We start from the raw sequence: 17,169 nt of genomic DNA, 5'->3' as shown, positions 1-17,169 counted from the left end.
GCTTCAGGGGAGCTTTTCTAACTTCACTGTTCCTTTGTGTAATATTCAGAAATGCAGCAGGTTTCTTTTTCTGTTCTGGAATCCTTTTTCTATGAGTCTTTGCTGAAGCTGCACCATTACCATTTTTCCTTAACTATAGTCATAGTCCCAAATTCTAAGCTGCAGTACCTAGAACTTGTTGGATATTTTTTAATGAAGCATCTTCAAGGCACAGAAAATAGTTAATTCTAGTCTTAGGGGACAGGGAGTGTTGGGGCAGTTAAGGGATATGGGAGAAATAGCCTCACCAGCCTCTGGGAACTAAAGATGAAACCTAAAAATATATTAGAACAAGCTTGTTGATAATGTATTAGCAAATAGAAAACAGACTTTGAGTTCTTTGCTTCTGTTAGGGCTTTTTGGGGATTAGGAGATTGAAGAGTAACAAAATGACTATGGCTCTTTCTTAAATACAAATGATGTATGCACAAAGTTTATGCCGTAAATTACTTAAAGAGTAAAGACAAAAATGATTTATTTGAAACTGATGGTGATATAACCATTTTTGGTGTCTTAACAATCACGTAAGCTTTTTGTTAATGCAAACTGACCTTGCCTCCAACTATACGGTTGAAGCCAGCAATGAGAGTGAAGAATGTCAGCAGTGAGGGCATCATGAACAGGCAGGGGAGACAGTGGCCAGGAATGGGCTGGAGGAGGATAGAGAAGGGAGGGAGTCAGACTGAGAGGGAGAAATCAAAACATACAAAGGAATAGAAAAAGGGAAGTGTGGAAAAACAATTGGAGCTAGAAGAGAAAAGAAGAGTTACAAGTGTAATCATTAAAGTAAAACCAGGTGTCATTAGTTGAGTGTTTGAATCTGTTTATTATAATAGTTAAATAGTTAGGACTGCAGTGAACCCTTTAAAGAACTGAGTTTGTACAAAGAAGAAGATGAGCAAGAAAGGAGGGAATTTTAAAGAGCATGTTAAATCACTTTTTAAATTTAAAATCAACAGTAAAAATACACATCTGTTTTATTTTGCAACATAGTACACTTAATCTTAGCCAGAAGGCCTAGAAGCAATATAGTAGTAATAATATTTGAGTCTTAATACACAGCTGTGGTTTTATTTTGCAACATAGTACACACAAACTTAGCCAAAAGGCTGAGAAGCAATGTAGTAATAATATTTGAGTCATATTAACTGTGAGGCACTATTCTAAGTGCTTTACGTATATTGATTCCTTTCATCCTCAGCACAACTTTATAAGCAGATACTATTTCTCCCATTTTACAGATGCAGAAACTGAACCACAAAGAAAATAAGTAATTTGCCTAGGCTAGTCAGATAACAGAGCCAGGATTCCACTGAGACAGTCTGACTACTCTGCTACAGCTGGCGTCATCACCTCCACCTCCCCCTCTCCATCATTTGTATGGTATATTTCTGTAGAAATTTGTCTTGTTTTGAGTATGTAATATCCCCTTGAAATAGTTGTACATCTGCTAGAGTGACAAACTCTGGACACTATTTAAAGATCAATTTTTATTACCTTTAGTTAGAGTACCTTGAGAAAATTTATTAAACTAGGTACCAGAGCACAAAAGATGGATAGTACATGGTCCCTATCCCCAGTAAACTGAATCTCAGTTTGTAATTGGTCATGTGAACCAACCAAGTGTCTACTCCAATACTGGTATAAATTCTTTGACTTTGAACCAGGTTTGGTAATGAATGTTTGTTGCCTTCAGAAGTGTGTTCACCTTTAAAAGCCACAGACCAACTAAAAATGTTGTTATTACTTAAACTTTTGGAGTTATTTTCATTTTAGTAAGCCATACAACAAAATCAGCTTTTCATACGAAAAGCAGTAGTACCTAGTTTAATTACCTTCCTTAGTCATCCTTAAAATTAAAGCCTCACATGGATATTCACTAAGTATTTATCTAAAAAGGTGTTTTGTTTTGTTTTGTTTTTACAGCCCTGATGGAGTAAGATGTTTGCAGGCAGTAGAGGAGGAAATGTGAGTGGAGTTAGTGGATTTCACCAGGAACTTTGGAAGAGTGTTGGGTATTAGTGTTGCTCTGAAGGAGATTGAGACTTGAACGCTATTTAGAGGGAAAACAGAAAGACTTCTGTTAGGCATGTGGGTAAATAAACAAGAAACCTACCCTGAAGATCAATGTTAAGCTTCTCGAATGCTTTTTTTTTTTTTTAGTTTTTGTAGAATTTTAGAATCATTCACTAGTATGCGTATTGTGACTCCATTGAGAACTATCTTCTAAGGTGAAGAGCTGTGTGACTTGAAAGTTCTTCTTGATATCAAGGTTTACAAAAAGTCTGAAGAGGATGGAGCTGTTACTAGAAGTCCTAAGAGATTTTTACCAAGAAAAACTCATTGGAGATTTTCAGAAGTGCCTTTTAGGAAAGTTAAGAGAAATTATCTGGCAGTTAGGCAAACAGTTTATTAAGTTCAGCCTAATTTGACATTTCACTTGAACCTGTATGCTTCACTCTTTGACAGATAGTTCTAACATTTGAGTTTTGGTGTAACCATTCCCCGTTTAGACATGAATGAGATAATAAATGAGATTGTGGGAAACTGAAAGTATATTCGTTTTATTGTTTCTTGCATTTCATACCTTGGCATTGGCTCTTAGCTTTTTATTACGACATTTGGAATACTGTGAACTTAATATTGGTGCCTTTATATGGATTGTCCACATGTCATTCATTAAGTATTGTGAACAGCAGCTGCACAATGCTAGATAATGGGAACACAAATGAATAATTTAGTCTCTGTGTTCAAGCTGCTTCTAGCCTGGTAGGGCAGGCAAATATAATAAACCAGAAGTTAGAGTACAGTATAAGTACAATGGCAGAGGAATATACTGTTTCCTATTGAATAAAGAAGAGCATTTTGCTCTGATTCCATAAGTTGGGAGGATGTGATCTTTTGAGGTAAGCTGTTAAATAGCGAAAGAATTAATCAAACTAGGTAACAGTGATAAGAAATTTTCACTATGTAGAAAAAATGACAGAACAGATGGAAGATAATTGTAAGATAACTACTCTCAGTTATCTTACACTTTTTACAATTTAGGAACCCCCCTGCCCTGGATCACTGCTATATAACTGGTATTACAAGAATACTGACTAATTTGGGTATTGCTTGATTAAATCAGTTTAGTCTACATCCATGAAAACTTTAAGTTGCTTTTTTGAGCGTTCTAAATTTTTTAAACCTTCCTTGTCATTTTAATTTTAAAAGACTGAAATAAATTGAAAGTCCAAGGTGGAATTATTCAGTCTATTTAAGGTAACATTATTTTTGGTTGTTTAGAGCCAAACTCACTTAATTTTAGGTCTGTTTTAAAGATTTTTATGTAGTAAGACAACTTCATGAAGTCATTTTTACTCCATTTACTTATCTGCAAATGCAGTTGGATTACAGAAGGCCCCTTTCAAAGCCGCAATCCAAGGATTAACTTTTATGTCTCAGGAATGATATTTGTAAGTTGTTTGAAGAGCTGTCAGAAGAAAGAGTCCATCTTCCCTATATCAAGTTTTCTCTTTATTTTGACTACCCAAAACATGTAATGGGATTTATGCCCTCCTTCCTCCTCCTGTCCTTTTGTTGGCATTGTTTCCATGTAGGGATTGATTACCCGCCTCCACGCAATTAGATGTTCATCTCTTAAAAAATAATGTACCTGAATCTTGACATTTAGAAATGATCCTTTCATGACCAATTTCTTGTGTGGAATCTTCGAATGTTATTAGAATTTAACATGTCAGTTTTCTGATTCAGCAATTATTTGGTTTAGTACTAACTTTTTGGATAAATAATTGCTCAAGATGGTGTTCTCTTAGTCAATATCTCTATAGTGCTATGTTCTTACATTTCTATTTCCAGTAGATAACTTACTAAAGCTAAAACAAATTGATGATTTTTTCGTCTCCAATTGGCAAGGTTTCTACGCTATTGGTTTGTCTTACATGGTTTATTACCTGAATTTTTTAGGTTCTTTTAATATTGATTTATTGAAGTAATAGAGAAATTAAGTAGCAGTTTCATGTTCAGAATCCTCTTATTTTGTCTAGGAGATTTCTTTTTCTCTCTTAAGTAAAAGGGTATAGCTCTTAACCAAACAATGAAGCATTGATTAAAAGAGTACCAGTGAGTGGTGACTGCCTCAAAAGAGGGAAAATCTGACTATACCCACTTTGTTTTTTTCTTTACTTTCTTCCTTCCTTTCTTTTTAAAGAGCTTTGGCTTTATTATTTTGCTTCAGTTTTTTCCTCTACCTCCCCAGTGTGCATTATTATTGTTATTTAAACTTTCTTTTAAAGTGTAAGTCTTTTCCTTTTAGATTTCTACTTGCAAAGCAAGTAAAACAGATTTTATAGACTGAAGTAACAAGTTACGTCTAATGAATAACTTTCTAAAAACTTAACATCAGTCTTGTCATAGCCCAGTTTCAGTTCATACTGTGAATATTACATTCCTTTTTTGCATCCCCCCTTAGAAAGTAGAAGGTGTTTCCAAAATGTGTGTGTTTTTAAATCACCAAATTTTGTCTTTTCTGCAGATGATATCACCTACTGCATTATTCTTGGCTGCAAAAGTAGAAGAACAGGCTCGAAAACTTGAACATGTTATCAAAGTAGCACATGCTTGTCTTCATCCCCTAGAGCCACTGCTGGATACTAAATGTGATGTATGTAAAAATTCATTGTTTTGAGTTTTCTTTGTAAATTTGAAACCTTTTCATCATTTAAACCTAATAAAAATGTAATTCAGTTAGTGTTGCCGTCCTGTGCTGCTTATTTCTGTTTTCACTTAGGAAGGTAAATACCAGGAAGTGATCTGACAGAAACACGTTTCATGTTATGTTTGTGAGGTTTTAGTCTTTCTGAATCATTTAAGTCCTTGATTCAAAGGTACTCTTTACATATTTGACGTTTTATTCATTCTTACAAATCAGTGATACACATAGAGGGTGCATCATATCACCTTTGGATGTATTTAAGGCGATAGATAGATATTTTCTTAAATTGTCAGCAAATGAAGGAATAGAAAAGTCTCTGAATTTATCTCTGGACCAGTAGTCTTTTTACAAGTGTTCTACTATCAATACATATATACTACTGCTTTTCTCTGATACATAAAGATGCATTTTACTATGCTTACATGAGTGGCATTTCAAAAATATTTTTATTTTCCTAAAATAGTCTGGAGGGGAAAAAAAAAAGAGTAATACTAGTTTCCAAACAGCTTGTATCCTCATCAACATTTCAATAGGTCTAGTTTCAAAACGCCATTTTTAAGTCTTCTGATGTCTTAAAACAGAAACTATAGCATTCTGGGCTTTTGAAATCCTTTTCCTAGCACTCCTATGTAATTGAATTGCTTTATCAAGAACTTTTAACTACTGAATGACTACCAGTATTAATTCAGTTCGATTTGGATCAAGTTTAAGGTCCAGATTAAATATATCTGATTCTATTAATGACAAGTATTTATCCTACATGTTGGATTTAAGAGACTAAAATATTAATGTGGCCATTCAGTATAGTGAATGAGATTATTTAAAGTTATTTCTTGTAGTTTCTATTAACTTTACGGACTCAGAATTATTTCTTGCGATTACTTAGGGTATTGTTTAAGTAATAGAAAAGCCTATGTTTTAAAATGAAGCTCAGTGATCTTCTCAAAGTGGGCATTAATAAAATTAAAGGTGCTTTCACTCTGAGTTTAGAAGTATGTCCTTACGTAAATGAGTATTTATATATAATATGGTTTTCTTATCACCCTAGTCATTTGTCATGATGCAAGAATGAGATGGCAGAAAATTTTTCATACCTTTTCTTCCCTGAGTGATTACATTTGAATGATTTAGTGAAGTTGAGGAAAAAGATTCTCTATTTTTGTCCCCACAGGTGTTCGGTACATTGTTTTGGTGTTTTATAGCTAAAAAAAAAAATTTTTTTTTAATCGAAGGGTTTGAGGGTTTGTTTTGATTTTGTCTTTTCTGAAAAGAGAAAATTATTCTAAAAAATAACTCACTGACCAACTGTGGAAGTCAAGGAATTAATACATGAAGTAGCCTGTAGTGAGCTGATGAGCCTTTTGTTTAAAAGCCAGTTTGAATTTGATCTTTCTTGAGTTGGTGCTTCCTGTCCTTAATGGGACTCAAAGTGCCAATGCCTAAGTAAAGTTTTACCTTGCAGACTGGAGATCCCTTTTTTTCAGTTAATCTACCCCCTTTTGTATTATTATCCTTAGATTGGTTTTGTTTTGTTTTGTTTTGTTGTATTAGAAGTAACTGAATCTATTTATCATAGAAAATAGGTTTTATCTGTCACCCTCAGTTCATTTTCATATTTCCAAAAGATTTTGTTGGAGTTTGTAATGAATCTATGATTTAATCGTAAGAGATTTAACATTCCCATGGTCTAGTTGTGTTATGTTTATTAAACTTTTTGATATTATTATTTTTACCTGGCAGACTTATCTTCAACAGACTCAAGAACTGGTTTTACTTGAAACCATAATGCTACAAACCCTAGGTATGTACTTACATCAAGTATTATTTGTGTATGTGTTGTTGAATGCAATATTCTAAATAAAGGAACAGATTTCTGAAATAATTTTATCATTGAAGAAAGTTTCATTTGAAAATACAGCTTGGAGCCAGAGTAGTAGTGCTTGGTTCTGAGGAAACCATTTTTAAAATTTTAATTTCATTTAGCATTTAATTGAATGGTCAGCACAGCTTTCAGTATGATTTCTCATATTTTCAGATAGTTAAGACTCTGGTTCATTCTGGATTTGCATTGGGGAATAAAATGGTCCTTTAGGGCTGTCGTATATGATTATAATGTTATAAACATCCAAGGCAGTCCTGCTATGCTAGAGCTTATGAATTTATCACATCATTTTAAACGTGACATAGTAATTTAAGTGTCCATCATCCTTGTCTAAAAGTTAAATTGTCTATAAGGTTTGTGCAACTTAAGTCATCTTTGAAGATCATTTATTCTGATCTTTTACTTTACTCATGAGGAGATTGAGCTTTAAGCAGGTGTGGACTGTGTAAAGTCATGTATTACTTCTGGAAGGACCTAGCAGGGTGTCATGGGAAGAATATAGGCTTTATTGAGATCTGCACTTAAATATATACTCCTCTTTATTTACTTTGTAAACGTGGTCAAAGTTCCTTTACTTTTATCCTGTGTGTGTAAGGTGGAATAATAATTCTACTTTAACACTGTGAATTTGAAGATGAAAGATTTTTTTTTTAATTGCCACATAGTATTTCATAAATAATCATTGTTTATTATTAGTTGTTTTTATCTTATTTATACTCAATTCCCAGATGTTGAATAGAAGTCTAATAATCGTAGCTTTCCATTATGACAGATTTTTTTTATTACACAAGTAGGTTGTTTGAAACACATATAACTTGTTAAAGGTTTTTATAACATAGAAAGATACAAAAATGAAAGTAAGAATCTGGACGCAACTAAACAAGAAAAATAAAAGTGAAAATCTTTTTATTCTCTCCAAATTCAGTGATTTAGCATGTTACTGTTAATATATAAATCTGAGATTTGACAAATATTCATATAATGAAAGTTGAAGGGAAAAACATTTTTTAATAGTTATTTTATCATATAAAGTCCATCATATTCATACTACTGATGACAGATTTATTAAACACAGAATGAACAGCATTATTTTAAGGGGAACATTAGAATTTACAAGATGGCTAAAGTGTAATTTTTGCAAGTTTAATAACAGAAATATGAATAGACCACACAATAACTTTAAAATCGAGATTACCTGCTTATTGGAATATTATTCTTTTACTACTTCTCATGGCACTATACAACGACCTCCACTTCTAAGAAAGGAAAAGGAGAAACTATGCCCTACCTACAGGGTTCACTTGCCTTAACAGTTTTATTTTTTATTAGTAATAAGATGTAATTACAAGCTAACTGATTAAAACTCTTTCATCTAAGGTACACTGAGAAAATAAGAGGACTGTATCATTTAAAAGATCACCTCTTCCACTGTAGCCCAAAGATTATATTTATGAAAAATGTTCTTGTCACATCTTCTGAAAAAAGGAGTTGGAATATATTTAAGAAATATATTACATAGTTGAATTCCCTGCTTAAATTGTGGGGCTGCTTTAATAATTGTCATGATTGTAGTTTGTAACTTAAAGATAATCTCAAACTAATTGTAATTCAGAATTTTGAATAAATACTATTTATCTCTAAGTAACTTTCAGTTTTCGTAATTGGAATGCTTTTCGAGATATTACTTCTTATGATTGAAGGTATAATAAGCATGTCAGTGATGAGAAACTAACTTTTGATTTTTTTTAATAATGAAAAATTCATACTTACAGTTGTGTGATGAGTGGGATTTCTCAGGCAAGTATTGTACTGGTATAAGTGATTGGGAAAAAAAGTGCTTTTCATTTCAGGTTTTGAGATCACCATTGAACACCCACACACAGATGTAGTGAAATGTACCCAGTTAGTAAGAGGTAAGTGATCTTTGAAACTTTTAAATTCCTAATGCTTTTTATTGTCTATATTTTATATGACTGCCGTTTTGTTCTCCTAGCTTTTTGGGGGTTTTATTATTATAAAATGACAAGAAATGTCATTTTGAAGCGTTATGTTTCAGTGTTCTACACCTGCCTATTCATCTACTTCTATATTTGGTCCTTCCTGGTGAATTAACTTCCTTTAAATTTAGGTGAGAGTCTCTTTTCACTAAAAAAAAAAAATAGAGGGCTTCCAAATACTAGAACTCTTTATATGGGGCTATACTCATCCCATTTCAGTTAATATTTAAGATGTGGGCCATTTAACATATAGGTGGAGGAAATAGTATTAATTTTAAATTTATATCAAACTTCATTGATTTCTTGAAAACTGATTACAGTTTTCGAATTTGGAGGTCACTTTCACATCTTTCAGATAAAAATTGCCTTTAGATTTGTCATTTTGGGGAATGTTACACCTGTGTTCATTTGGCCAAAATTAATTTAAGTTCTTTAGCCTTAATAAAAGTGGCTTCCTTTTTGTGTATAATGAGAAAATTATTACATAGCATGATACATAACAGCATGTGATGTACCTATTAAACTGTTTATAAACAAGAGTACAAAGTTTTGTACTGTTTCTTTACTCCTTATAAAGCATGTGGTGTATGTTTTTCTACTCTTGTTAATGAATCCTATATATCATTGTATCTCGAGAAATAATTTTTCACACAGATGCATGCTGTACTACTTTTCCTTTCCTGTTTACCGTTTGAAGTGGTATGCACTAATAGTAATCACTTGGAACTTTTAGTGTGCCTTTTTCTGTTACCTGTTTTTGAAAATGAAATTTTGCGGTTTTATTCCTTTACCACTAGACTTCTTTAGGTTTGTTCTAAACAAAATGGGTAAGACTTTTGAAAGCCTTGTTTCTAGTGTTTACCTGAATGTTCTCTCATTTTATTCATTCTAAATTGAATTCATTTTATACCTAGGTAGGATTTTATTGTGTTAATGACTACATTAAAAAAAAAAAACCTATTGTCTGATAACTGAGTTGTCATTGTTAAGAAATGGACTTAGATTTTTTTTTTTATCTAAGAGCAAATGTTACTTATATTTAATTATGGTTCCTATTCATGGTTATATGTTTTGTAGCACTTTCTCATCCTTAGTATTACAGCATAGTATAGAATGGTATGGATAAACTAGTGTAGACATGGAATTAAGAAATAAAGCTTTAGAGAAGTTTTGTTTCCCTGGAAACTTAAAAGGGTGAGCTGTTTTGTTTGAATAATGGAGAGCCACTTAATTTGCCCTAAGTTGAGCTTAGTAAAGAAAGATGTTGAAGAAAGATACTAAATATAGGTTAAGAAACACACACACACACTTAGTAGAAAATGAAACTGAATTTTCAGCTTGGTATTGTGAAATTTGAATCAGCTTCTCTTAAATCCTGTCTAAAGAAGCTAGAGAGATTAAAGTCCATTTATTTTGCAAAACTGAGTAGTAAAATATAAACATTTACAGAATCTGTAAATTGGATGTATCATCCAAAGCAAAATATTTAAATCTGATTTTTTTTGTTACTGTTATTAATGTTTAAAATGTGACGAATTCTTAAATTTTTGTAAAAATCTCGTTTAATGTCATTTTTGTCTGACTGACATTTTCAAGTAACTATAATTTGCATCTTAGTCCATCTTTAAAATGTTCTTTCATGTTTGGTATATATTTTTTTCCTTTGCCCTAAAACCACTTTAAGCTAACAAAAGAACATTTTCCTTACGTTTTTCTCTGTCACAATGGCTTTTAATAGGTTACTGAATTTACATACATTCTGAGGTGAAGACTACAATGGCAATTTAAAATTGTTTTTACTTATCTATGTATTTTGATTCTTTTGTGGGGTGGGGGTGGGGGTAAATGGTTTGATTTCTTTGAAGTTCTCCCATGCCCCCCATGTCTGGAGATGAGAAAGTTATTATGCTCTTTGCTGCAAAATTGGCTAATGTCATTTTACAGGGACCTTTCATATCTGTGATTTCTCCTTCCCTCTCCACCAGGAAAGAATGCCTTACTTAAGTCACAATGCCTCCAAGACATCCGATGCTTTGACACTCTTCCTTAGCACAGCTCTGCTAAGCCCAAATCCCTTTTGTAAACCTTTATGTTGATGATCCATGGGGCAGCGGGGAATTACACGTGCCACGAATAAAACTAGGAGAGGGCAAGGAACTTGAGTCCTGTTAGAGTGGGGTGAGTGGAGGTGAATTAATCCTAGGTGAACAGAGGGGAAAGGTATGTCAGTGATTATGAATGTAACTCGGGGAGAAAGGGAAACTGTAGCAAAGGCATCCCTCTTGGGAAGAATAAGAAGTAGAAGAAGGGAGATGGGGGCTGTTTTCAATGTCAGTATCTTAAGAAACTAGTTATTAAAAATTGCTTTTCTATTGAGGACCAGTATTGAAGTATCCTGATTCCCTCTAAAGTACTTACATCTTTTCTAAAGTTATCATTAATTGGATTATATAATTTAAAAATAATCACACTGGTGTTTTCTATACATCCCTTGTGATGTTTTTAGGTGGTTTATTCTGTTGATGCTTAGTAACATAATGAAAAACAGCACGTTGTCCTCTCTGAGTTTGGGGGTTGGGGGTTTATTTTTGATTTTTGTTTTTTGTTTTGTTTTGTTTTTTTGGTAGAAGTACTTAAACCAACTTAAATGTGATGACTGAGGATTAAGTCTGGCAGGCAACTCTTTGTATTTTGTATTAGACTTCAAAATCTTTTCTTCTTCTTCTTCTTTTTTTTTTTTTTTTTTAAATCCAGGAGAATGCTTTATTGCAACTTTTAGCTGACTAGATGCTTAACTTAGTAACAAGTTTAGCCCTTGTAACTGGCTAGCTAAAAGCAAATCGGCTTGTTTCTCAGATCTTTGGGGGATAGCAAGAAACATTTGAGTGAATGTTGTTGAAGATTTTCAGTAGTATAGAAAATGATGGCGCTCTTGTGATATTTGTAAGTAGTAAGTAAAATTTACTTTTTGTGTACAAATCTTTGAGTTTTTGTTGTGTTGAGAACTTTTTCATGGTAGCATGTTAAAGCTGATAGTATTGTCTTCGTTTTTTTTTCTTTTCTTACAGCAAGCAAGGATTTGGCACAGACATCCTATTTCATGGCTACCAACAGGTTGTTATCCTGACCCTCTTTGTTGCACTGTTGTAGCACACTATAGCTTCCTTTAATGCAGGGCCCCCTCAATGTGTCTCTCACCCTTGTTGCAGCAGGAGACTGGACCATCTACTGTGGTGGTACCTTCCTGTCTGCTTTGCGGTGTATTGTACAAGGGACTTTTGGCACAGAGGGGTTAAATGCACAATGTGAAGTGTAGTGGTGCTTTCTGGTGACATATTCTCGATTTGTGAGTGCATAAGTCTAAAATTGGTAGCCTGAATAGCAGCTAAAGATTACAAAGAGCTAAACTTAACCTAGAAATTCGAGCAACTTGGTAAGTATAAAGCTATTTCTAGTTTACAATTATAGTTAAATGACAATTTTTAAAAATTTCACATTGATCCTATCTTAACTTTAATCATTAAAGTTTTTTAATAAATAAAATTTATATAACTTGGGTTTTTTTTCCAGATAATACCCACCAGTAGTAGATTAGTAGTAGTCACATCCTATCAGTGCCTTGATTTGCATACTTGTAATTTTTACTTAAACGTTCAGTATTTTCTCTTTAGTTCATTTAAAGAACAGTATGGGTTTGTGCTTGACCAGTAGACATTTTCATCAGTTCTGAAATTGAACTGGAAGAATAGTTTTTAAAAGCTTTTCATATCTAGTATATAATTTTGTTCTGGATTGATTATAATGATTTAAATTTGTTTTTTTAAATGAGTCCTTGGGGAGGAGTGGACTAAACCAGCTTTATGTGGTCCTTAATTTCTTGTGATACTGTTATGTTTTGTTTAAAACTTTGAATTGCCAAAAAAGCCAGTATATTTTCTTAGGTATATATTGTTGGGATTTAACCTCTGTCCCTAGAAATACTGAACAAGGCAAGAACCACTTAAATTTAAAATTTGGGTTAGAAAAAGCTAGCTGTGGCATGTTGCAAGTGCAGTTTTTGGCATGTCATGGAAGGAGAGAGGTAGTATTTTGGTAGATTTAGCAGCATTGGGCCTTGAAGCTATTCAGCAAAAGGTAAGTTTTCTCTGTGGCGTTGCTGAGAAGATAAAGTTTTACCTAAATAAGTGTTAAACATATGAGTTACTTCAGAATGAATGAATGTTAAGCCACATGGAATGGTAGAATCCCTGATTATAATGTGGTATTGAAATTACCTTGTCAGTTGTACAGTTTTCTGCTTTTTTCTTTATTCTACCATGACATTACAAAAGAAACAAAAATACCACCCAAAAAAGTTTTAAGTCATTTTACTTATATATAGTAATTACTGGAAATGTACTGTTTTCCTCTGCTTTTATAAAGAAGTAAAAATAGTTGTAATTTAGATGTAAAAACAAAGTTTAGATACACTGATGTATTAGTATTAGTAGTATTAATAATATACTCTGGGGAGTAAGAATATGAAAACATTGAAAATCTATATGGGTTTTTAGTGTTTGAGTTTTTGTGACCATAGTCATAAAAAGTGTCATAATGTTAGCTTTTAATTTTATAAAATAAGGTTTTGTACTCTAGACTTAGAAAACTTACATAATTTTGTTTTTCCTCTAATCTTATTGGTAAATGTTTTTCTTTGTTTTACATATTTGAATTTCTATGACTCTTCGTTCCAAATCTGCTCTACAACAGTCTGCATCTTACAACCTTCTGTCTTCAGTATAAACCAACAGTGATAGCATGTGTGTGCATTCATTTGGCTTGCAAATGGTCCAATTGGGAGATTCCTGTGTCAACTGATGGAAAACATTGGTGGGAATATGTGGATCCTACAGTTACTCTGGAATTACTAGATGGTAAGTAGAAAAAATCTTTTTGTTACAACAGAATATTTTCTTACTTTTTATCATGGATTAAGCATTCTGTCTGCTTCTGTATCGATTTTAAAAAATATTGAGTTCCCATATATTCATGGTCGGTTGAACAGTTTTGGCCAGTCCAGGATCCTCCTTCACCCTATAGTTACTTGATGCCAATCCCAGGTATCATTTCATCTACTGGTATTTCCTCTTTTGAAAAGATAAAAAATCTTTAAAAACATAGTTCTATTTTAACAGTTTGGCAATAGGATTTAAAAGTACAGTTACATGATCTCATGAATAGGATGAGAATAAATTCATTAGCCTAAAGGGGGGAAAATGAACATATTATTAACCACTACTCAATATCTAAAGCCCTTTCATGACTTTTCAAAGAAATATTTAATATAATGCTGCAGGTTGATAATACAAGCATACGTAATTTTAAAGTATACTAATTTTGTTGGATTTAAAATGTATAAACACAAAGTCATGTATTAACTTACTGTAGAAGATGTGAAGCAGTAAGCTAATGGTATTTTCATGGTAATATTCCTTGTTGTGTTGTTCTGCTGGTGATAAAGTGTATCATTGTTGCCGTGCATTAATAAGTATGAATTGACAAGGAAAAATTGGGAGTGTAAGTTCTATAAATTATGAATCTGGTATTTAGGGGTCTCCTGATAGGAAATTTTTCTGGCAGGCCAGAGGTAGAATATCCTTGCAGATTAAGACATTTTAACCAGGAACTACAGATTTCAGAAAGGAAATAGATAACACTTCTTAAATCTAAACTGGTATGTTAGGTTTTCAGCTTCTTTTTATGTGCTTTCCCCAGCTTCCTTTATAAAATTGAAACTGATGAGAAAACTGGATTTACAGGACATCTGTTAGGTAAAAGTGAGAGACCTCTAAGGCTTTGGAATGTGGTTTTCCATTAATATCTCAGATGCTTCTTTAAGGTAGAAATTTATTTAAGGGTCTGCACCCTTTTCTGTGAAGGACCAAATAGTAACTATTTTAGGGTTTGTGGGCTATACTGTCTGCAACAAGACAACTCTGCCATCAGAGCTAGAAAGCAACCACAGGCAACTGTAAGTGTTATAGCTGTGTTCTAGTAAATCTATTCACAAAAACAGGATACAGGTCATACTTGGCTCACTAGTGATAGTTTAAAGTTTATTCAGAGTAGTAGGAAATCTTCAGCGAGTTGAAATATAACATCTTCTAAAAACTAGTGGGAACTTTTTATTTTCCCATTTGTGACTTGAAATTGTGCCACCATCTTATTTTAGTAGTCAAAAGGTAAGATAAAATAGTTGTCTGATCTATTGATATTATATAATAGATATGGTAAGATATAAGATAAATAAGATAAAAACTTAATAAAAATAGTTTCTATACATGTCTCTAAAATAAAGTTTACAGAAAGCAAGTAATCTGCCTTTTATCCTGCTCTTAAATTGTAGGTAAAGTCTTTTTTGACACAACATGAGCCATCTAAATATCTCTTTGCTTCTATTCTGAAAAAGCTCAAGTTCACATTCATTTGAACATTGAATAGGAATCTTGGACACTTAACACATTGAAAATTTCAACATATGTAGCAGCCTTTTCTCTATTTTGATTACATTAAAACATAACAAAATTTCAGATGTTAAGAATATCTGAATTTTACATTTAATGACTGTCACCAGAACAACATTGATTGTATTTGGCCTACCTATAAGAGGGTTGGGGGAGAGGGGGAGGGGGCGGTTATTGATTAATAACGAACCCTCATGTGTTTTTTATAATTTGAATTTTTCTGAAACTGAATCAGAATGATTTATTGTTAATTTTGGACCCAGGGGCACTGTGTATCTGCTAGATTTACTACTATGTCCAAGTAGAAAAGTGGTCTTTTTTTTTTTTCAAATGAAGAAGTGGTAGTATAGGCAATAGATCTTTTTTTCATCTAAACTGAATCAAAAGGCTCCTGAGACTTTAGCAGGAACTAGTTGTCACAGATTATGAGCACATAATGATGCAAAATTTTTATCAGTCTCTTTATACTAAATGGGCATTAATAATATTATATGACATTCTCATTTGATATTATTAATACTTGTGTTGAGAGTGGCCAGTAACTTTCTACGGAGTTGAAAACTATAATTCATCTTAACCATACCACTTTGGAAAAGTGAATCATCTCTTATTTCATTGTAATCCTAAATTTAAGAAGAAAAATTGTAGAAATGTGACCAGGGTGATTTACTGAAATGTTAATAATATGTTGTCTGCTAGGAAGTTACAAATATAGGTAAAGAAATTTTTTCATTTTAACTTTGAAATGGTTTTAAATTTAAAGAAACTGTGAAATGGTACACATTCTGTGCTGTTATACCCTGTACCCAGTTTCTCTAATATTAGCATCTTACATAATAACAACATCTAAGATCACATGTTCCATTTAGTTGCCATGCCCCCCTTTAATCTCTCTTCCAATCTGTGATAATTTTTCTATCTTTTCTTTCATGTCCTTAACACTTTGAAGAATAATGGTCAGTTATTTTATAAAATGTTCCTCAGTTAGAGTTTGTCTCATGTTTTCCCATTGTTAAATTGAGGTTTTGCATTTTTGGCAAGAATACCACAGAAATGAGTTGTCCTACTCAATGCATTTCATCAAGGTGTATCATGTTGATATGTTTTATTGCTGGTAACGATAGTCATGATCACTTGGTTAGGGTCGTAAAGTTACTAATTTTCTTTTTGTAATTAATATCTTGATTATACAAATATTCTCTTTTTTCCTTAAACTTTTGGGCACTGATTGTAAAGAATCTAATGATGGACTTTGCCCACCACAATTATTCCTGATGTTTGCCTGATAGCAGTTTTCTGTTTGGGAGCAATTTTTTAAATGTGACTAAATTTTTCAGAGATTCTAAGTAAGCTTTTAAAATCAGGGACATGTGGGAGGAGGGGTTTTTGTTTGATTGTTTTTTGGATTTTTTGTTTGTTTGTTTTGGTTTTTTCTTTTTTTTTTTTAATCAAAAAAATTTTTTTTAAGATTCATCTTTGAAAATACCAATTCAGAGCTATGTGTACTTCTGTATGTGCTGATGGTTGAATTAGGAAGGTGATCATGAAGTAGATGAACTCTTGTGCTTTCTTTTTAATATTGCCCACTTGAGAGAATTCTAAATCTAAAGGCACCTTCTAAGTTTTAAATTTAAATTTTATTTTTAGAGCTAACACATGAGTTTCTACAAATATTGGAGAAAACGCCTAGTAGGTTGAAGAAGATTCGATACTGGAGGGTAAGAGAATTGACAGGGTTTATCAGAACATCAGTTTCTAATAATTTGAATTTTTATGGTTAAATATTCTTATTTCTAATATTTGAAGTAATTACAGTGTATCATAAGCTACATGCGCTCATAATTTATCCAACTACTGTGTCCAGTAGACTTTGCTATAAATAACTTTATGGATTTCTTATTCTCATAGTGATTACTGTGGAAATAGTATCCTCACTTTACAGAAAGGGGAATTAAAGCTAGACAAGTTAAATTCCTCTCTCAGATGCTGGGCTGGAATTTATTCAGTATCTAATTTAAAGCCAATGCTTTC

The 17,169-nt window shown here is 32.6% G+C and overlaps 1 protein-coding gene across 10 annotated transcripts in view; it reads left to right on the top strand.

The window, feature by feature from the left end:
* The window catches only part of CCNT2 (cyclin T2), a 34,101-nt gene that overhangs the window by 10,569 nt on the left and 6,363 nt on the right, over positions 1 to 17,169 (top strand). For 4 of the 10 annotated variants that reach the window (XM_027561976.1, XM_027561996.1, XM_027561984.1 and 1 more), the window contains 6 exons: positions 4,577 to 4,705; positions 6,497 to 6,557; positions 8,489 to 8,551; positions 11,704 to 11,749; positions 13,385 to 13,548; positions 16,786 to 16,856. In XM_027561976.1, the coding sequence (XP_027417777.1) occupies positions 4,577 to 4,705; positions 6,497 to 6,557; positions 8,489 to 8,551; positions 11,704 to 11,749; positions 13,385 to 13,548; positions 16,786 to 16,856 (534 nt within the window). Of the gene's footprint in view, positions 1 to 1,506; positions 2,008 to 4,576; positions 4,706 to 6,496; positions 6,558 to 8,488; positions 8,552 to 11,389; positions 11,586 to 11,703; positions 12,069 to 13,384; positions 13,549 to 16,785; positions 16,857 to 17,169 lie in introns of those variants that run through there. The other 6 variants (XR_003514588.1, XR_003514590.1, XR_003514591.1 and 3 more) reach the window with 5 other exon arrangements.

The sequence above is a fragment of the Bos indicus x Bos taurus genome, chromosome 2 (assembly GCF_003369695.1).
Source record: "Bos indicus x Bos taurus breed Angus x Brahman F1 hybrid chromosome 2, Bos_hybrid_MaternalHap_v2.0, whole genome shotgun sequence".
NCBI classification, from domain to species: domain Eukaryota; kingdom Metazoa; phylum Chordata; class Mammalia; order Artiodactyla; family Bovidae; genus Bos; species Bos indicus x Bos taurus.
This window is presented reverse-complemented; position numbering and strand designations above follow the sequence as displayed.